Here is a 22,879-nt window from a genome sequence, read left to right as displayed (position 1 = left end):
TAAGCGCAATCTATCCGTCAACCATGGGGGAGTTCGCCCAAACAAACCCCCGCCTACCTTAGCCAAGTTTCACACAGTAGTCAGAGTCAGGGGTCTTGGAGCCTTGAATGAGATTCCTTCGCTTCAGACACTACGGCTCCTCTCTTCTCGAGAATTCATACATCCCTTATCAGTATATGGACAGTTATCTCTCGAGCACAGGTTTAGGTTTGGCCTCAATGGAAAATCACTATGTCAGTCTATTTTTCCTGGAACCATATCAGGAAACTTCTGAATTAACAAAGGAATTTTGAGTGTAATAACTCAAGCGCCATGATGCAATTATTTAACAACACTTAATCAAAATATAAAGATTTGCATCGACTCTTTTCTTCAACACTTATATAAATTCATCCTTCAAGAAGAAACATGCATACAAAAAAGGAAAGAAGAAGAGTTATGATTTGTCAAAGTGTTGAAACGTTGTTGATATTTTCTAAACCCTAGAAAGCTTTGTGAAAACAACATTTGTGTTCATTAGCAAACTAGTAAAGTACTTAAACCTTGTATGTGTAGTAAGACGCTACCCTGTCCAGTGAACAAACTTATGGGCATAATTTTAATCACACTTTAAAACTTTAATTATAGAGTTCTTTGACTATAATCATGAATAGATCTACTTTTTTTAATTAGGATTCATTAATTGTGTTGTATCCTTTTTGGTGTAATTCAAAGGTTGGACTGTATCATTTTGACCGTTTTTTGGAGTTGATTTGTTGTCTTTCTATTTTATGTGATTCACATGTGAGCGTGCTTGAAAAATCTCATAAAAATTCTAAAAATCGATTATTCTAAAGTTGAATTTGATTTGAATTAATATAAATTTCTTGTGCAATATTTTTTTTTTCTCTTAGTCTTACACATTATATTTTTCTTTTTAACTCATTGTGTGATCCTTGTCATTCTTGATTTCAAAATTTAACTAGACTAATGTTCCGTTTGTTTCCATGCAATGAAAGAAGAACATTTACTATGCACGAAGAAAGCACGGTTATCGAAAGAATAAAATAGATAAAACACAAAAATCGAGAACACTTTTCACTTTCAAACTTTCTTCGTAACTAAGAACTTATTTGTAATGAAAGATGAATATATAGGTATAAATATAATTAGTTATTTGTAATTTACTTTATTACCTTTTTATTTTAATCTCAAATTATAATAATGCTTATGTAAATTAAAATTACAATTTAAACCTAAAAAATAGAAATAAAATTAGAAATTAATAATTATTAAAAAATAATATAATATTTTAATTAAAAAATAATTATAATTTTAAAAAATCAAACAAATTAATTTTCAATAATTTTCAAATTCAAAGATAAATTTGTAAATTTACACATTTTTTAATTAAAAAAAAAACATTTCTAATCACATTCATCATATCACTCACAAACTTTAATAAACTTTCTCTACACTTTTCACTCTATTTACCTTAATGCAAACAATTTCATTTTCTTTACACTTTCTCTTCAAATCATCTCAAATCCACTCCCTCAAATCTCCTCCTCACTCCAAACATAGCGTAAATCTTTTTAATAAACATTGTTTTCAAAAGAGTATAATAAGAGGTAAAAAAAATTTAAGAAAGTTTTCAAAACTAATTCAATCGCCTCTTGACTTTAACCTAACCATAAATCTTTTTTCAATATTATTTCTAATTTAGAAGATATCTGAAATTATTAAACAATTAAAATACATTAAATTTTCGCATTCTTATGTAGAAACGAAAATGAGCGCTTATTCCAAGCAGTTTTCGTTTTGGCTTCTGTTCCATTCTTCTTCTTAATGTTTAATATTTTAAAATGAATTTTATGTAATTGTTTTGTAAATTTTAAAATACGTTCAATTTTTTAACAATTAAAAATACGTGAAAATACGTGGAATTTCCACGTTCGTGTATAGAAATGAAAACGAGCGCTTATCCCAAGACAGTTTTCGTTTTGGCTTCTGTTCCATTCTCTCATAATCACACTTTGGCGTCTTGTTTTTTTAATCTTTTCACGCAAAAAAAAGAAAAAACTATTTTAACAATATACATTTTCTATTACTTCCATTTAGCAATTTTATATAATAATAAAATTTTAAATTAAGTTATTTAATTAAATTAAAAATAAAATTATTAAATAAAAATTAATATAAATAATTATAGAATGGTAGCATAAACTTTGAAGGTCATATAAGTAGAGTTTACAATGGGGTAGATTCGTAGTCCACTACCAAAAAAAACACAAGACAAACTCATTAATCTAATTCATGTAAATAAAAAATAATTATTTTATTATTTTTGAAAAAAAAACATACATCATTCATCTATTATTGTAGTGTGATCTTTATTTTATTTTATTTTTTAAAAATTGAATTTAATATACTAAAAAAAGAAATATTTTATTTTAATCATCTAAAAAAGTTAATATTAAGAGTAATATATTTAAAAACATATAGAGAGAAAATAGATTAAAAAGAAAACTTTAATTATTTTTAATCAAGTCTTCTAACAACCCTCATACTTAAATTTCTTTATATTTTTATCTTAATTGAATAAAATGAAAGAAGGATGAAATTTAATTTTTTCAATCGCAGAAATAGTGTTTTTTTTTTATAATTAATGAAATTTTAAGTTAAAAAATATATATTTTTCTTATACAAGCTGTCTGCGTGCTACCTCTTATATGGAATGGGTCAATCCAACCCACATTTTATGGATCAAATACAAGATGTGTCTATGTGAGGCGAACCAATCCGCATAACCAACTCTATATACCAGCCAAAAATGCACAAAAGACATTGTTTTGGAAAGACATTGTTTTAGAAAAATAACGAGATTTGTGCGTTTTGTGAGAGAGATACTATCGTTAACATAAGATCGATTTAAATTATTTTCTTTTCAACAACCTCATTTATATGATTTTTTTGTAAGTCTTTAGATTGTAAGCTTTGTTTTCCATCATCATAACTTTAACATAATATTTGGTTCAGAGTCAAAACTGATCACAAATGGGTTTGTAGGGATTTTTTTTTGAAATTTTTGTTCCTTATTACTAAAATGTAGTTGTTTTTTAAAATTATGTAATAACTTTAAATTAAAGTTGTAATTGAGACGACTTTTTTATAAAAGGTTGTCATGACTTTTAATAAAAAGGTTCTCACGTGCAACTTTAAAAATCAATCTCATTTAGTAATAAATTGCAAAAATCATCCTAATTTTGCAAAATTCTAGGTTTGTAAGATACAAACAAGTGTGTGAAATCCATTCTTTTATCTTTTTGGTTGTGGTTTAACCATCGGTGGTGTGTGTCATTAAATTTGATTAGGATGGTGAAGCGAGAAGTTGATTCAGCCATGAGAGACCGTGAAGGAAGTTGTTACTATCAGTTTGAACTCTTGATGGATAGGTCAAATGTCAATTGTAATACTAATATAAAATGCTGAAAGCTGCCACCTGATTCTGATTATTTATGTTAACATTCTTGTGTTCTGTGGTGATGAATGCTGCTTGTGATTTGTCAATGGGATCGGTAGTTACCATGCCAATTTCAAATCAAATCATCACTTAAACTAATGACATTATTATATAAGTAGTAATAGTAATGGTATTGCATACTTCCTCACGTACTCAAATTTCTTTAAACCAACACCAAGATATGTGAGCAACACAATACAACTACTTACTTACTTGTTTCATAATTAAAAAAAGAAAAAATTTAAATAAAATTTAAAAAATTCAAGAAATTTATTTATTTATTTTTAATTCGAAGGACTAATAAGATAACAAATCTTTAACTTGGTTAAATTATTTTATTTAAATTTCTTTTACTTGGTTGATATATTAATTAGTAAAATTGAGTTTTTTAATATATAAAACAATAGATGTAAATCGAAACCGAAATAAGTGGATAAAGGAATATCTAGTAGGGGTTATGTTGTTAAAAAAAATGCATTTATCTGGACTAGTTATTAAAAAAATAATTCAAATTTTCCTATATGAAACAAAATTATATTACTGAAATTGTAAGAGATAAATTTTATATTGTTTTTAGAGGGGATTTATTATTGTTTATGATAGTGATTGGTTTTAGCAAAATGACTCATTTTGACTCTATCAAAAAGTAGATGATGCCCAATATTTTAAGATGCTTATTTAAGGAGGTTGTGAGATTACATTATTTATCCAAACTCATAGTATCTTATAGGAATTTTAAGTTCCTATGTCATTTTTGGAGAACTCTTTAGAAAAAACTTGGAACTAAACTAATATTCTCTACTACTTGTTAGCCAAAAACTAATGAGCAAATAAAAGTAGTAAATAGGTCTTTATCTACATTGGGTAATTTTAAAAGTCAACAAGAAGTATTGGAATGAGTATTTTCCTTAAGTACAATTCCCTTATAACAAGGTAGCTCATAAGACTACCAATCTTTCTTTTTTTAAGATTGTATATGGTGTTAAACATAACACTCCTCTTAACTTACTACCACTTTTAGATACAACTTCTTTATTACATAAAGGAGTATCTAGATATGAGTTTGTTAAGAATTAACATGAGAAAGTTAAAAACCATATTAAAAAACAAACTAAAAAAATACGCTAATTACAATAACAAAAAGAGAAAGAAACTTATTTTTAAGTAAGGAGATTGAGTTTGACTCCATTTGAGAAAGTAAATGTTTCCTTCTCAAAGACAATCAAAACTCAATTCAAAAGAAGATGGTTCACTCCAAGTCATCAAAGGAATAAATGATAATTGTAGACCAAACGATTATCATGAATATGGAGTCAACCCTACTTTTAATATATGTGATTTATATCCTTTTACAAAGATTGTTGATTTTGAGGATGATATAGATATGATGATAGATCTTCCCGAATAGTTAGAGCATTATGGAGCATTATCCTTGAAAGAACATATTGGGTCTATAACAATGTAAATGGCTAAGAGGATTGGAGAAGAGGAAGTTTCAAAGAAAAATACTCTACTTATTTGGATAGTGGAATATTAAAAAAAAAATCTTCTTATTTTTGTAAATATTTGTATAGGATAAAAATTTGTTGTAATATTTTAACTTTCTTTTAGTAGATTAATAAATAAATTTGAGCGTCAAAATTTGGCCAACCATGGGCCTCAAGTTGGCCCGCCATGGTGACCAAAGGAGTAGGAAGGTTTCACATGGATACACAAAGGAGCTTCCATCTATTCAAAAATCTTGCCTGTCTCTTTGGAAGCTTATCTTGCAAGCTTCTTTAGGAGTAAAGTATCTTGCTAGCTACATGTACATTATATTTAGGTAGCATTTGAATTTGAGTTTCATTTGGGCTAGAGTACAAAAGAAACTATCCAACTCTAAATAACTTCCTCTTACATGTTGTCTTCACTTTTGCATATAGTGAAATTAACGTTGCTCTAACAAATTTCTTTCTCTCTCAAATGTCACAAAGGAGAACATTATACCTTAAGTTTCTTCCACAAGGAACATTCATTGGGACTTGTAAGTTAGTTTTTCTCAAAAGCTTTGGAAAATCGCAACATATTCCACTTATCTCTTTCACTTCCGCTGCAACCACTCCTTCATTTTCCATGGATTTTTGTTGTTCTTCACTCCTCCAATAAGGAGAGGGTGATCTTCACTATAAATCCTTCACGAATCTGAAGTTATCTCTTAGAACATGAGTATTCATATTTCATATCCACTCAAAGTGAAACTTGTAAACAACATTTTTGTTGTTGTATAGCCTAAAACGACTTTATGTACGAAACCTTAAGAGAATACTCATGCTTAAACATATAGGTGGAGTTTAGTGGATAGTCTAAAGAGGATTTGTCTAGTTGTTGTAAATAAGAAGTGACAGTGTGAATACTTGTAAATAATTGATTTTTTTAGTGAATCATTTACATTTGGTGTTGGAGAAGTAAAGATAGTCAATGTTAGGGGTGAACAAATATAAAAGTGTTCATTTTCTCTTTCTATTACGTGTATTCTTGTTCTTTTGGTTGTCGTAAAAATATTTGTGACTTATTTATAAAACCATTAGACAACATATATAAGTCTTTAATAATCTTAATTGCGAAAATATTTCAAGACAATTCCAAAGCTTCATTCACATAAAACTGACATCCATTTTATCATCATGATCATCATCTAATGTATCTTCATTTTGACCTCCAAAATTTGATGAATTGTTCGAATCATAGTATAAATTTAAGCTTGATTTCTTTATTTGCATTTATACACAATTTCACTTAAATAACTCATCAAACTTCCCACCCGTACTAAAGAAAATCTTACCCATTTGTAAGTTGTACAAATGATATTTTATAGAATCTCCTATAAAATCTCCACTCCTATAAAATGTAAATTTTAAATTTTTTATTTATGTTCAAGCTTACCCCTTTAATCATATGGAATAAAAGCATAATCGAAGCAAGCCAAATCTTAAAAGTTTCAAAGGGAAGTTTTCTTTCAAATTGAATTTCAAAAGGTGTTTTTTTTTTCCTTTTTAAGAACTTAGTTGACGACATATTTTTAAAAAATAAAAGTGGTTAGTATTTTGCCCCATAATATCTTTAGGAAGTGACTTTCAAACAACAATTTATATTAGTATTTTGTTCTTTCTTTACATTTTCTTTTCACAACAACTTTATTGTAGAAAGTATTCACCTAATTTTGAATATTTTTTTCTTTATATAGTTTTTTAAGACTTTTTTCTAAGTTTTATTGTTTTCCACTAAAAAAAATCATTTAATAAAAATTAATTTTAGAGATAAAAAATAATTAGTTGTTATAGTAAGTAAATTAGAGACCATTTTAAAGACTAAAAAAATTATTGGTTTCTAAATTAATTTATATTATTGATAAATAGTTTTCAAATTTAGAATCTAAATAATTGGTAGTTAAAACCTTGATAGTTAATTAGATTCCAATTTAAAAACTATTTATTAATATTAGAAACTAATAATTTTTTTAATCTTTAAAATTATTTATAATTTAGTCACGGTAACAACTAATTATTTTTTATTTATAAAATTATTTTCTATTTAATGATTTTGTTATAGTGTTCACTCTTTTTTAACCCAACAATTAAACTTTCCAATTTTTTTCTTTCTTTTTCCGCTGTGTCTTCTGCTCCTTAATCTAGACAAAGGTTTACTGTGTAATATTTTTCCATTGTCAACCGACAGAAAATGATGTTTACTAAGTTAAAACCTTTCTTAATATTAAGTTAAAATCAAATTGACAATATTTGAAACACTATTTTAATCCACTTTACAAAAACACATGAATGGTTTGTTTGGATTGAGAAAGAGATACATATGATAGGAGTGAATGTGTGAGGATTTTAGAGGAAATTGTGAAGAAAGTGACTCTGTTTGGATTGTGATATGTCATAGTGAATGTATGAAATTTTTTTGAAGTTTGTGAGTAATGTTATGGTTGGAAGAGAAATTTTAACTTTTCTAAATGTTTTAAATATAAGTTAAACAATTTATTTATGTAATTAAAAATTTATAAATAATAAAATATGAGACCTTTTTTTTATATTTAAGTCAATTAAAATTTTGTCAATTAATTATTATTTTTGATAAAATTACGTGTTGAAGATCTCACCTTATTTTGAGCCGGTTTTATAGGGTTTAAAGTCAACTTTCGTAATATTACGGGTTAGTTAACATTGTTCGAACATGAAAAATTGTCATAAAAATAATACACAAAATTATATTCATGTAAATAAAATTTAAAAAACTATTTATTTATTTTGCAGATTTTTATTTGTTTGTAATTTAGACATTATTTTCGGAACTGTGACTTTCAAACACATTGCAAATTATTCCAATTTGTAAGAAAATAATTGTGTTTGTATTAAAAATCAAATTTCAACTTTTGATATTTGTAAAAAAATTTAGATGAAAAATTATAGATATATGTAAACATTTTAAATTGTGAAATTTAAATAAATAAATATAATATTTATAATTTTATAAAATATAATTATGACCATAATTTGTATTGAAATTAAATAACATTATCGGTTATAAAATAATTTGTTATAATAATAATATTATTAATTGTAAAAAAGTTTGTTATAATAATAACAAAGAAAAAACATAAATAATAAAATAAAAACAAGTTTTGGAAGGTGAAATACAACACACAATCATAAGAGACTTGACCAATGTACTCTCTCCCCTGGAGGTTTTTGCTTCCCATTGTAAACACAACGGCATAAAGAGGCGGCGAGCGATTTCTGACCCACGTTCCGGCGTTGTTAGAATAGAAGGACAATGCCAGAGAGCAACCATAAGGAAATCCAAATCCGCGCCCTAACTGGCGAATCAATCACTCTTCCCGTCACCCCCACCACAACCCTCCACCACCTCAAGCTTCTCCTCCGCCAATCATTTCCCCCGGCCACCACCTCCCCCAATTTCCACCTCTTTTTCAAGGCACCACTACACTTTTTCCCTCCTCCACTTTCTCTTTAACCAATCCTCGCACTTTTTTTCTCCGTTTTCTAGAAGCACTTACATAACGGCATTTACTAACTAACTAACTAACTAACACATTGCTTGTTTCAGGGTGACAAATTGCGATTGCACACTCAAATTGCCTCTTACCCCATCCAACACAACGAGTTTCTCGTCCTCATTCCGTTTACCAAAAAGGAAAAGGAACCTTCTACAACATCCGACTCTCTTCAGCCTAATGTTCCTCACACTACCAATGCTTCAGGTTCAACCTCTGATCTCGCGGATTCTACGTGGTCCTCCATAAAGGAGGATTTATCACTTTTACGCGACGCTACTGAGAATAATGCGTCTAATTCCGAGTTAGGAAAAGAAAAATCGTTGGAGACCTCAACCGAAGGGGCTTTAGGTTCTGCGAAGCAGATAGAGCTTCCGTATCATCTCATACTGAACACATTGAGGGACACTAGCGATGGTCCTCTTGGCGAGCACAATTGCGAGGTTTTCGTCAAGGTTTTGGAGTCCGTCAATTGTTTATCGGAACTGCCGTTCGGACACTGCAAGTTGCTGAAAAGAGCTCGTTCGAAAGGAGGTGGTGGCGGCGGCCTGAGAAAACGTGTCAGTGACGGTGCTATATGTTTGTGTCCACCGTGGTTGAAGATACTGGTGAAGGCGTTTGCATTTGTGAACATCTTTTCCGCGTTTATTTATATGCAGCTTAGAGATTTGACCTCGATTCTGCTTGAGGAGGCGCTTAGTGAGCTTGCTAAGTTTGGGGTTAAACTTGGCCTCGGTGACATTAAGAATCTTTCGCTTCTTTGTCCACATGTAAATTGATTTTGTTTCTTCTTTTTAGTTTTGTGGTGGTATTTCGTAGTTGCTTCTTTATTTTTTGTTCATGTTGTGGCGAGGTCGAGGAATAAGGATTGTTCCTTGAAGTGACTATTCCGTGTTCAATGCATTGTTTTTGTTATGCTTTGTCTGGAACAGGGAAATGGTTACAGCGTGTTGCACTTTCCTGCTCTAAATTTTGGATTGAATCCTTTGCAGTTGGTATGTTTCAGGGATGATGTAGAGAAGACAAGTTTTGATGATATCATTGTTATCCTTAATCATTCAACAGGCAATGATGATCTAGTTGAAGACAATCCTAAAAGAGGTATACTGAAGATGTGGACTGTTGTTTTGTTGCTGATATTTACTGATATTCTTCTATTTCATCAGGATAGTTTTTTTTTCTTTTCAATTTTGCTTGACATGTCTTGTTTAATAGTGCGCAAGTGGTTGTATGTTTCAAAGACTGTCAGTACATTGAAGAGAAGGGACAGTTCTTTCCGTAAAATTCTAGGGTGGGCTTTTGAACAACTACCGGTATGTTTCTGTTACATTATTCTTCACAAATGATCCACTGTAGACCCAATTATGTTTAATGCAAATTTCTATAATAGATACAAATTTACTCCTGAAACCAAACTTTGGTTGCACAAGTATCATAGAAATTGCATTGTATCCTACACATCTACTTGCATAAACTTCGACTGTTATTTCACTTATTAGTGTGGGACTTAATAGTTGGCTTTTTTAACAGGGCATTGTGCTAGGATTTTGTTAGAATGGTTATAATTCATAACATGCTAGTTATTAGATAGGCAAGGCATGCAGCTTTCTTTGTTGAAGGAACTGATGCAGTAAAAATGGTATAGACAGTGGCTAAAATTCTAAGAGTTTGGGAAGAAAGTAGGATAGATTCAAGTGGAACTATAAAAGGAGTGGTTCTAGTGAGTATAAACCTTTCAATTTACAGCTGTAACATGATGACCAAAGTTGATAAATAAAGATTTCTAGGTTTGTTTATACTAGGCTTATACACATCTGTTTAGCTCAATATTTCAGAGTCCCTATAGGGTAGGTTGTTTAAACTTAAAATAAACGTTTCTCAAACAAGTAATCTTTAAAATAATCACTTATTTAAGAAGTAGACAGGATTTGCTTATTATAAAGAAAAATAACTGCTTATTTTTAAAATAAGCAGATTAGACAAACATGAAAAAAAGCCAATAAAATTGCTTATTTGATTAAAAAAAGCACTTTTAAAAAAAAAAAAGAGAGTACAAAGTAATTCACTCATATTCTCACGTCTAAGCCTTGTTGAAACGTCACATGCTAGTTGTGTGATGACTTAGCATGAGAAAAGCTCTTTAAAGTCAAAATAAAACAGACTAAAACAAAAATTGTAAATGAACATTTTTAAATTGCAACTGCATCAGGCACATCGCGTCAGTAATATTAAAGATGCTGAAAAATGTGCATTCTTATTTGCAGTACGAATTTGGAGATGAGATGACTGTGGGGATTTCCTTGGAAGAGTTGCTTGCAGCAGTCAAGGATGATGATTTTGTCAAAAAAGAAGACAAATCAAAACGTGTAAAGAGAAGAAAAACTACCTCAAAATCTGACTTAAACCATATTGGGTGTCATGTATGCATTCATCCATGTTACATTTATTTTTAACTTCTAGTCGTCTGCGTATTTCCAAATTTCACCTAATGCAAGGAGATAATGAAAGAAAAAAATAGAGGAAAATGAAACGTATGTTTTCTTATGTCCAAAGAAAAAAATTTACTGTTTAAAAGGTTCATGAGGCCCTTGTCTGTAGCTGAAATTTCCAATAGAATTTTGGTTTGATTTCTAAAGAGAGGGTTGATAGAAGTTATTGCATGTGGAAATATATAGATGAAAAATATATTATATATTGCTGAAATTCTACTATTAGGGTAGACCATATAGCTATGCTTTACACCACTTGCTATTGTTTTGGCAGGACACAAAGTCATTACTGGCTGTGGAGATGATTGATCATCTTAAGAAAGGAATTGGATCAGAAGGGCAGGTATTTTGTTGCAATAGTTTTTTGGGCTTTTGAAAGTATAACATGAAATCTTCCGGAAACCGTGATTTGCATAAGCATATGCAATGTCAAATACTCAACAATAATATTTATTGATAAATTTAATGTTCCTTTTTTGCTCATGAATATGTACCAAGGCATGTCTTACTCTACGGGGTTGAGTAGCAATTTGGCAATTGGAAAGACTGTAGTTGCCCAAGAATCTGATGTTGGGAAACCAGGTAGAAAAGTTTCATGGGAATGGGTTTTAGCCAAGTTTCCCATAGCATCATTCCCATAGGAGCAGTGGGAAACTAACTTTCGCGAGTTAAATTTTTTTACTGAAAAGCATACCATGTTACTTTTATTAAATCATTTAATGTGACAATAAATTAAAGATTTTGATAAAATTAACACATCTTTTGATTTCTTAAAAAACGTGTAAATATTCCTGGAAATACTTTTCACCTACCAAAAAATGTTTACTAATTCCTAGGAATCCTAATTAAAGGATTAATGATTTCTATGAATCATGATTCTAGGGTATGAAAAAAAAAATCCTTCTACCAAACACTTCATACTAGTGCTTGTGAATAAAACAGTTAAAACAGAAGGGGAGTTGAATTGTGTTTTAAATTTTTTTTGCAAGTATCGTCTGAAGATGTGCAATCAAACGATAGGTTTATACTGGCCAGAGGGAATGACAATGATTTTCAAAAACTGAGTTTGAAAACCTCACCTTCTCAAGTTAGTGCAGGAGTTATAACATGCAACTTAACAAGTTAAGGAAGGGAATAAATTACTTAATATGTTTTTATACTGGTTTCTCTAATAGCACATATCACGTCCAATTCTCAAGCCACTGTTTCAGTTCCACTAAAAAGACTAACGCTACAAGATACAAGAGTATTTTTTCGGCTTGTAGCCACTCTTGATTAACCTGTATACATTTTTCGGAATGTAGTCACTTCTAGCTAATCCGTCAAGTATTATTTAACACTTAGCCACTTTTAGCTAAAATTGAGTGTTGTAGAACAATAGGCCACTCCTGGCTAAGACAAGAAATTGTCAAGACTAGGATCAAAAGATCACAGAGTTGCTCACTAGAAAGGGGTTGCGTCTTTCGACATTTACAAGGCTAAGCACTCTCTTCTAATGTGCTAGATGAACACAACAATGTTTTGATAAAGCTATTTTAAGTCACATAAAGATTTTGACAGCGATTTAGCACTTTGGCAATTCAAACTCTTCTACTTTTCTTCTTGAAAGATAACTTTATATAGGCGTGGAAGAAAAGAGTCATTGTAAATCCTTTTTTGACCATTGAGAAGCTTCAAACTCTCTTGAATGTCTTCCTTGTGTCTGAGCAACTTGGATGTAGAAGATGATGCACTTCATGCATATATTAAATGCTCTTTTCTTCTTTAAGCAACATCACAATAGCTGGTTGAGCTTATTAGGTCTTGATCAGGGTGCCTTTTACTCGAAACTATGTAAAGCATTGAATCGTACAAAACAAAAAGTTCTCTCAAGTGTTGACAAAGCAAGCAATAGGGAGTTGATGAAGTAAAACAACTTTAGCTTATTTTCGAAGAGATTGTTGATGTGACAAAAGCTTTATGCGGATCCTTTTGGTCAACGTAACGAACGAACATTCCTTACAACATAGAATAACAATATAGATATTCATGAAGTACAATGTTAGCTTAAGATTATACAGGTATCATTTGAGCATATCAATGCTTATTATACATAAAAACAAGACTGCACAGCGCTATATCGTCTGACAGGTGAAACTTTTGCGTTTTATATGATCTGTTGTTGAAAAACACTTGTGTCTTATAGACAAAGTGTGACCATGCTTTATACTTTGTTGTTTTGAGTAGTTAATCAAAATCAGGAGTGTTGAAATTTTCTTTAATAGTGCTGAGTGTTGCATTATGAATATTGGGTTTTATATGATCTGTTGTTGAAAAACACTTGTGTCTTATAGACAAAGTGTGACCATGCTTTATACTTTGTTGTTTTCAGTAGTTAATCAAAATCAGGTTGAACTTTTCTTTAATAGTGCTGAGTGTTGCATTATGAATATTGGGTTTATGCAGATTGTGCACATTGAAGACATATGTGCCAGAAAAGCGATTTACAGTAAGAACCATATTGATCTATCAGAGAAAATGAGATCTGCACTGAAGTGTATTGGGGTTTCCAAATTTTACAGTCACCAGGTACAAAAGGAATGTGTGTTGTTTTCCAATTAATAGTTTCTCACTCAGAAATAAATGTTTTCTGATGTGAGGTTTACATAGGCAGAGTCTATACAAGCTTCCCTTCATGGTGAAAATGTTGTTGTGGCTACAATGACATCTAGTGGCAAATCCCTTTGCTATAATCTACCAGTCCTAGAAGTGTTGTCCATGAATTCATCTTCATGTGCTTTGTACATATTTCCCACAAAGGTTGTTGCAATCTCTCTTTTATTTCTGAATTCTAAAGTCTAAATGCCTCCAGATAATCATAATATTTCTTCTTTTTTTGTGGGGATTGTTGTTTAGATAGCTAAAATATTTCATCATGCAGGCATTAGCTCAAGATCAACTAAGAGCGTTGTTACACATGACAAAAGGATTTGATAATGACTTTAATATTGGTATATATGATGGTGATACTTCTCACAGTGAGAGGATGTGGCTCCGTGATAATTCTAGATTGGTAATTTATTAACTAATTTTTCCTCTGGACCAAACAGATTCCAGTAAAATGTCCTCATTTTGTATTATACTGATGCAGTTGATCACAAATCCAGATATGTTACACATATCAATCTTGCCCCATCATCAACAGTTTAGTCGGATTTTATCAAACCTAAGGTATATGGAGTATATGATCAACCATACTGATTTGGTATTTATATGGAATATTTCTTAATGGATTGTTATTTTGCTGAGGTTTATTCTATCTTAATCAATTAGGTTTGTGGTAATTGATGAAAGTCATACTTACAAGGGAACATTTGGAAGTCACACTGCCCTTATCTTGAGGAGGCTAAAACGACTCTGTTCACATGGTTTGGAGCTTCAAGAAACATTTCCATATAAATTTGTGTATTTAAGTTTTAAATGGCAGTGTGAATCAACTATTTGCTTCAACTTGCAGTATATGGATCTGTTCCTTCTTTTGTTTTTTCTACTGCAACTTCTGCAAATCCTCGGGAGCATTCTATGGTAAATAATTCTTGGAAGTAGTTACATTTTTTATACACTTAGTTTTACATATTTCTTTTGGCATGTTATCAGTCACATGGACCTGAATTTTTAAATTGCATGCATGTTTTACTTTGTAATTTTTTAGAATTATAAGGTTATTTGGTATTCTTCTTGGAATTGCTTTACTGCCACACTCTGATTAAGCCATGAATTGTCCGTGTCCTAGGAACTTGCAAATTTATCTACGCTGGAGCTATTTCAGAATGATGGAAGTCCATCTACAAGGAAACTTTTTGTCCTTTGGAACCCTGCTTTGCGTCCAAAAGCTGTAAGTTGAAATTTTAATGTATTTGTGAAGTTTTATAGTTCTTATATTGTTAACTAATATTTTTAGGAGATAAATTCTGTTGCTACATGACTACAGATCATTAAAAAAACTCAGTTTGCTATGGGTACTGATGAGTTGGCTGATGAAAGTGCTAATTTTGTTCGTTCAAGGTGATAATCCTCTTATATATGGAAAAAACTTTGCATGCAACTATTGCTTTTGATGTATGCAACCTTATGTAAGTTGACCTGCATGCCTTAAATAATGTATGGATGGATTCCCAAGAATGATTTTACACCTCCTATATCTTACCACATGCAAGGGCCCGTTGGGCTTAAGGCATGGTCTTAGGCCTGTCTAACCTTGGACTGTTATTTAATTTAATTAAGAAAATTGAAGAATGAGATGCTGGCTTTGACTTCTCTACCTGGTCGTAGATTCCAATAACCCATGTTCAACATCAACTTTCCTAAAAGCTTAAACTGTTATGTGAAAGCCTAGGAATTGCTTTATATACCTAACTAGAAAAAGTGGGCTAGGCATAGATTAGGGGCTAGGCATAGATTAGAGAGCAACAGTTCAATTCAATCTCAATTTAATAAAAAGTAGAACTGATTCAACTTTCTGGTGGGAAACAAATTATAGGAACCTGACACCTGTCCATACTCTGGACAAGTTTAATGTATTAGCAGACATTATAAAAAAGGAATAATTTTTTAACTATTTATTTTCATGCTTGAGATTTATCAAAGCAGCATATTCAGATATATAGTAGTAGTAAACAATTAGAGTTTCGTATAATTTACAATTTTCTTCATATTAGATATAATGTATACCACCAAATCAACACAACATGCTGTATAAAATGAAGAGTCTTGAATACTTAATATTTTTATGATTTGTATAAATATTAGAATTTGCAGTATTCTAAAGTATCTTAGCTTGAATGATTTTTGCAGCCCAATTGTGGATGTTTCACGTCTTTTTGCAGAAATGGTTCAGCATGGTCTTCGCTGTATTGCATTTTGTAAATCACGGAAACTTTGTGAGCTTGTTTTATCCTACACGTATGTCAAGTCAATTTCATGTTCTTGTGTAGTTTAGTAATCAATATTGTGATTTGATGATTTACTTTTCTTAGATTCTGTTTTTGTTATTTGATATCTGTTTCGAATTTAAGTTAGTGGTTATTTAGTGGGTTTTAAAGGCAGAAGCTCATGAAATTTGAATTGCCGTAAATGACAGCCGTGAGATTCTTCATGAGACAGCCCCGTGGCTGGTGGATTCGATATGTGCATATCGTGGTGGCTACATCGCAGAGGTCTCCTTTTTTTTTTCTGGTTTGGAATCAAATCAAAACATAGATTTAGTGAGGATCAAAATGATGGAATTTACATATTGGAAAATAAAAGATGAGGAACTTAAGTTAGAGAGAAACTGTTACTGAAAATTTGGTTATTTGATGGAGCCTGTGGCTGGAGTTGATGAGTCTACGTGAGTCTGACTATTTGGACTTGGTTGTTGTTGTTGAAAGGATTTACGCCCTTTAACACCATCAGCATATTATTGTATCTTTCTTTCTTGGTTACCATTTATTTATATTTTTAATTTTAAACAGTATTGTTGATCAGATTCTATGTTTGTTGTTAGTTCAATTTATTTATACATGCATACAAATATATATATATATATATATATATATATATATCTAGAGAGAGAGACCAAAGTGGCACTAATGAAGTTTTGTTGAAAAGTAATGAACCTCTCCACATAAATTTGGTTCTTTTTTGGATTATTTCTTGTTTCAGTTGATTGGTTGACTTACTCTTTTGTTTTTCTTAATTAATGGGCTGATCAGTTTTTGGACATCATATGGTTCTCCTAGACTTAATACTGGTTGTTTAGCATTGACAGGAAAGAAGAAAAATAGAGAGTTCATTTTTTGGTGGTAAAATACGTGGTGTTGCGGCAACTAATGCTCTTGAGTTGGGCATTGATGTTGGAGAAATTGATGCCACTCTGCATCTAGGATTTCCTGGTAGTATTGCAAGGTATTTGCCCAGTTCTTTTAACATCAATGACTTATTAAACATTTTTAATAGCTTTATATGTGTGGATTTATGTACTTAAAAGCAATTATACTTTTAGCATGTGGCAACAAGCTGGTAGAGGTGGGAGGAGAGATAAACCATCTCTTGCTGTCTATGTTGCATTCGGGGGCCCTCTGGATCAATACTTCATGACACATCCCAATAAACTTTTTGAAAGACCAATTGAATGTTGTCATGTTGATTCTCAAAACAAGAAGGTTCTTAACTTTGGCCTATTCTTTTTTTTGGATTCACTATTTTGAGTTTGAACAAATGGAAGGGCTTATGCTAATTATGGCATACTTTGTTCAGATTCTTGAGCAACATTTGGTCTGTGCTGCTCATGAATACCCTCTATGTGTGAACTACGATGAACAATATTTTGGTCCTTGCTTGGAGGGTGTAATAATTTCTCTAAAAACTAGAGGATACTTGAGTTCTGTTCTATCTTCTGATTCTTCTACAATATGGAACTACATTGGCCCTGAGGTATTTGTGATTTATTTTTTGAAGAAATTAGGTTTCATGTCTGTCTGTTCTAGTTGATTTATTAATTTTTGTGCTCTAAAATATTTGTAGATTGTAAGATTACTACTTTTTCTTGTTGGTTTGCGTTTCCTTCTATGTTCCAGAAATTACCCTCACATGCAGTCAATATCCGAGCAATAGAAAATGTAAGATACAGTGTCATAGATCAGAAAAAAAATGAAGTCCTTGAAGAGATAGAGGAAAGCAAGGCATTCTTTCAGGTTGTGACTTCTACTTCCTAGATGAAAAGGGTAATTTGGCTTCTTTTTCTTATCCATGTCTCATCAAGTGTATATAACTTGATTCAGGTATATGAAGGTGCTGTGTATATGTGCCAGGGGAAAACCTATTTGGTTGAAAAATTAGATCTATCTAATAAAACTGCTTTCTGCAAAGAGGCTGATCTAAAGTATTATACAAAGACTCGAGATTACACTGATATTCATGTCATTGGGGGTAATGTTGTATGTATTCTCCTGCTTTCTCGAGATCCTTTGAATTATCTTTTGAGTTTTATAGTGTATAACTATTGTTAATATTTGGACATTATTGATTCTTGTTCTTTAGACTTGTGCTAGACCATGTTCACTGATTCTTTAGAAAACCATGATTTATTGTTAACTTCTTTCTTGGGCCTGAGTGCATAAAGTAAGAATTAGATCTATCTAATGTCAGTAAAGTAAAAATCTACTAGCTTAATGTATTGCATAAATTAGGTAGAATAATATAGTTTACATAATTCCAGAAATTAGGAATAGGGATATTTAGGTCTTTCAAAGCTCATGTGTCTTGCAGGCCTATCCACTCAAGGTAGAAACCAACATGTTTCCAAAATCAAATGCCCGGGCTGATGTATGCAAAGTAACAACTACTTGGTTTGGTTTTTATCGTATTTGGAGAGGAAGCAATCAAATCTTTGATACTGTTGACCTCGCACTTCCTCATTACTCATACGAGTCACAGGTAATTTGAGCACTTTTAAGAGTTTCTTTAATGACTTTCTTTTAATTATTCTCATGTGGCATGTGTGTTTTCGACATCAGGCAGTTTGGGTTCCTGTGCCACTGTCAATAAAAGAAGCAGTAGTCAAGCAAAATTTTGATTTCCGTGGAGGTCTGCATGCTGCTTCACATGCAATTTTACACGTAGTGCCTTTGTAAGTTTCTTGTGTTAATTTTTAAGCTTTGGCATCAGCATGATATACAAAAGTCCTATTCCTTCCATCCAAGTTCTGTATACCGTTGCTCATGAACTTTGTTGCATGTGGTTGCATATGCTGAGCTCTATTTTATTTGTTTTTGCTTTAAATACCTTACATTTAGATTTTTATCATTTTCCTTCTCACCCATTCACATAGATTACCCTTTGACAGTATTATCATTGATAGAGTCAGTCGCTCTGACTCTCCTGGGTTTATTGTCTTCAATTACACTCAGCTCTTCACTTTTTCATAAATTGCAGCGATCTCCCTATATCTTTCACCAGTTTGTAAAGCTACAGTGGGGATTTTCATATTATTTATTGACAATGCTAAAAGGTGCTTACCAAACATGGGAAGTTACTGTAATTTTTGAAAGAAATGAAGACAGGTGTAATTTGACCAAATCTAAAGATGTTCTTGTTGTTATTACTAATGTTATTTCAGCAGATATAGAACTTTTGGTAAAAATTCTCAACAAAAGCTCCTAATCTATTTAGATCTATATGTAAATATATAAAACTGTTGGTATAGGAGTTCTTATCATTTTAATGCCACTTTCCTAGCAAGTTGTTTGTTGCTCTCTAATTGCCCGTTGAGTTTTCTCATAAAAGATAATTATTATATAATTGATTGTCAATTTGTAATGAAATGCTTCCTCTTTTTGAGTTTGTGTTACATGTCTTCTCAAGAGATGACGAAACAAGACAGAGATGATGTAAAAATATACCCGTTCTGTATTATTCACAATTATCCACCCAAAACACACGCACAAGGAAACAGAGGAATTACGGCCTATATATATAGACTTTCTCAAAAAGTCTTACCCCCCATGTAACGACTAGCCCCTTCTATTTTTAAACTTCTTATGATACACTTTCCAACCGCTCTCATTACTTCTCTGCCTACCAGTTTGTTTATGCATGTTTCTGAAGTAAGGAATCTGGCTTTGAATTTCTCTTAATTGATATGTCGGAGTTTACTTTTTCTGCACTCTGGACCCTGTATTAGTGAAACATAACTTGAAGTGAAAATATGTTAGTCTGGCAGATCAAGACATTAAAACCTTTTCCTCTTTCTACTGCGTGATACTGTTACTCTTTTTCATCTTGTGTAATTGCTATTAATTTATGTGTAATGTTATTACATGCATTTGCTTGCAGACATATCACATGCAACTTGTCTGACTTGGCTCCTGAATGTCCAAACCCTCATGATACCCGATTTTACCCGGAAAGAATTCTAATATATGATCAACATCCCGGAGGATGTGGAATTTCAGTACAGGTGAATAACTTGACTAGTCTAACCATTTAGATGATATTTTGCTTGCGTTATATTTTCATCCATACTCAACTGATGCTGTTTTGGTTTTGGTTGTTAAATTATCCTGTTCTAATAGATTTGTCGTACTAGTTTCTGGTTTAACAAATTTCTTGAGTATCAATGACCAGACTTTCACCTCATGATATTTTTGGAACTTGTTATAGGTTCAACCCTATTTTACAAAGTTCCTGGAAGCCGCACTAGAGCTTCTCACATGTTGCTGCTGCTCAGCGGAAGTGGGTTGCCCTAATTGTGTTCAGGTCTGTATCGTTTTTATTTTTCAATTATTAGTTCCACTTTCTTTTTTCAATTTGCACCTGTTAGTTATTTTTGGATCAGAAGAAAATTATTTGACCGTTGATTCACATTTCTTTGTAAATTGCATCCTAATTTGGCATCTAGTTTTCCTAAAGCTTTTTGCATATTGTAGAGCTTTGTTTGCCATGAATATAACGAGGTTTTGCACAAGGATGCAGCCATCATGATTATTAAGGTTACTTGATTGAAACTCATGTCATGACTTTAGTGGATAATTGCATTCCAATTTCCACCTTGATGATCGGGGAAAGTTGTCCTTTCAGGGTATTCTGGAGGCGGGAAACTAGTAATTCAAAAAATGTGCTTGGCTAATCTGAAGGCAAGTTAGGTAAAAAGTTCCAATGAAGTTTTCCTCTACAAAGTTTTACTCTTAAATTTTAGTGAATTGAGATTACAAAGCACTTTAAATTTAGGGTGCACATGCCTTTATTTGCTTTAAGCTAATTTTACTTTAGAATTTGTTCTTAGGGTCTGGTTTGTTAGGAAAAAGGCAGAATGTGCCTCTGTTAAAATAAATTGCATTGAATGTAAATTGAATATAGTAGACATTGATTGATATACTAAAAGTAGTTGGTGGAACAAAGCAATGCACGGGTTTTTTTACTAATCTTGAAGTAATATTGATTTTAAGAAATATTGAATCACAGTAGCAAGTAGTAGGAGCTAATATTTTTCTTAACATATAGTTTTATTTATTGCATCAATATAATTATTAACTTTAATGTGAAGCACATTTTTGAGGAATTTTTTTAGAGAACATGATAAGTCACATTCCAAGTGACTTTATAATTGCATAAACATTGTTGACACTTTTATAATTGACTAAGTTATTTGAAAGTAATTAGCTTATCAAATTATTCTACTAATTGTTTATATTGAACAAAGAATTAAAAATTGCAATAAAAAATAAATGTAAATTATATATTGAAAACAAATTGGGAAAACATTGTAAAATTTAAAATGAATTGTTGGTTAGTTCTATAGTTATTGAAAAACATTTGTACTAGGGATGAAAATGCAGGGCGGTTATGCAGGCCGACCCGCAACTTGTTAGTAAAAAATGCGGGGTAGATTCAATTTTTCAACCCGCGGACCCGTTTTAGCTTGCCCTGCATAACTTGTAGTCCGCGTGGACCAACAGTTGGGCGGGCTGGCTTGTTAACATGCAAGTAAAAGAAAACTTTGTGTATTGTCAACTTGCACAATGTCAAAGTGAGTGTTATTCTCTCTTGTGGTCACTTTAGGTTTTCCATTCCAATGCACACATATATTGTTCCTCTCCTTCCTTCCTTGCCTTCACTTCACCACGATGCATGGTTGTCGCTTTGCCGCTTCGCTGCATGCACGGTTACCGATCCGCTCTACAGTCGACCTTCATTACAAGCATGCACGGTCATTGCTTCGTTCCACTGCACCTGCACGCACGCACGATCGTCGCTTCATTGCACGCACGTCGACACTCTGCTTTACTACACACACGCACGACCTCCACTCCATGCAGATTGTTCTGAAAAAAAAAACGAATGCGGGCTAGTCCTTATGTGGGGTGGGACAAAAAATTCAACTCGCATTCATTACGTGGGGCAGGCCAACCCGATCTGCATTTTGCGGGCCAAGTGCGGGACGGGCCTACACGGGGTAGACCAACCCGCTTTGCCATCCCTAATTTGTACGAATGTTTGTAAACAACTTACTACATTCATTTCTCGATTAATTGATTGAGTTTTATTAAGTAAAAACTAATGCTGCAAAGATATAAATGAGTATTATTTGGACCTCAACTACTACTGGTTAAAAATAACACAAGTATTATTTGAACACAACCACTTCTAACTACAACGCATGAGTATTACTTAGAGCGCAACCATTCTTGACTAAAAAACACGAGTATTGTTTGGACCTCAACAATTATTGGCTAAACCATAAAGTATTTCTGGAATGCAGTCACTCTTGGTTAAAATTGAGTATTCTTTAGAGCACAATCACTCTTGACTAAGACACTAAGTAATCTTTGGACCTTAATCACTCTTGGCTAAATACAAGTATTGTTTGGAAATGAGTTACTCACGATTAAGGTTTGGTAAAAGATAAAAATGCTTTAAAAGATCACAGTTTTTGCTCACTAGATAGAGATGCAACATCTTATGATGGATGCAAGGTTTGATCACTCCACTAGTTTTCTATTTGAAGATTTGGACACTTAGAGCTTCGAGCAACAAAACTGTTCTTATTTTCTTTGACTTGAAAGACTTCTTCAAATATAAAAGTTGTTGCAAATCCTTTTCTACTCGTTGAGAGTCTTCACTTCAAATCTTCATCTTCACAACTTCTTATGTTCAATGCATTAACATATAGATGCATTAAATGTTTATCTCTTCTTTTACGCAACATCCTAATAAGTGACATGACTTATCAAACTTTGGTCAGAGAGCTTTCAATCAAACTAAAGAAAAGTGTAGGATTGTATGAGGCATATAGTTCTTTCAAAGTCGACATAG

The 22,879-nt window shown here is 31.9% G+C and overlaps 1 protein-coding gene across 4 annotated transcripts; it reads left to right on the top strand.

Moving 5' to 3' along the window:
* The first annotated feature begins 8,167 nt into the window (after positions 1-8,167).
* On the top strand, positions 8,168-20,988 carry LOC137821183 (uncharacterized). Of its 4 annotated transcripts, none has more exons than XM_068625653.1 (27): positions 8,168-8,479; positions 8,612-9,328; positions 9,551-9,659; positions 9,774-9,871; positions 10,823-10,978; positions 11,322-11,390; positions 13,493-13,615; positions 13,697-13,846; positions 13,968-14,099; positions 14,178-14,257; positions 14,360-14,454; positions 14,544-14,611; positions 14,820-14,921; positions 15,018-15,091; positions 15,881-15,988; positions 16,167-16,242; positions 16,836-16,972; positions 17,070-17,229; positions 17,324-17,500; positions 17,644-17,760; positions 17,848-18,003; positions 18,335-18,502; positions 18,583-18,695; positions 19,901-20,024; positions 20,228-20,323; positions 20,494-20,556; positions 20,645-20,988. In XM_068625653.1, the coding sequence occupies exons 1-27, from the start codon at positions 8,318-8,320 to the stop codon at positions 20,666-20,668; spliced, it is 3,654 nt and encodes a 1,217-aa protein (XP_068481754.1). In that variant the 5' UTR covers positions 8,168-8,317; the 3' UTR covers positions 20,669-20,988. The 4 variants fall into 4 exon arrangements, 3 of the variants coding, with proteins under 3 accessions (XP_068481754.1, XP_068481755.1, XP_068481756.1); XR_011082752.1 differs by having other exon boundaries at positions 8,182-8,479; positions 17,848-17,995; XM_068625654.1 differs by lacking the exon at positions 20,494-20,556 and having other exon boundaries at positions 8,182-8,479.
* The last annotated feature ends 1,891 nt before the right edge of the window (positions 20,989-22,879 follow it).

The sequence above is a fragment of the Phaseolus vulgaris genome, chromosome 9 (assembly GCF_000499845.2).
Source record: "Phaseolus vulgaris cultivar G19833 chromosome 9, P. vulgaris v2.0, whole genome shotgun sequence".
NCBI classification, from domain to species: Eukaryota; Viridiplantae; Streptophyta; class Magnoliopsida; order Fabales; family Fabaceae; genus Phaseolus; species Phaseolus vulgaris.
The sequence above is the reverse complement of the archived record's forward strand: the minus strand, read 5'-3'. Positions and strand labels throughout refer to the sequence as shown.

Excerpts from the sequence above, each read along its gene's own strand:
- LOC137821183 (XM_068625653.1), top strand. The coding sequence starts at position 8,318 with ATGCCAGAGAGCAACCATAAGGAAATCCAAATCCGCGCCCTAACTGGC. Across the intron at positions 9,660-9,773 it reads TGAAGACAATCCTAAAAGAG|TGCGCAAGTGGTTGTATGTT; the intron begins GTATACTGAAGA and ends CTTGTTTAATAG. Across the intron at positions 20,324-20,493 it reads GTTGCCCTAATTGTGTTCAG|AGCTTTGTTTGCCATGAATA; the intron begins GTCTGTATCGTT and ends TGCATATTGTAG.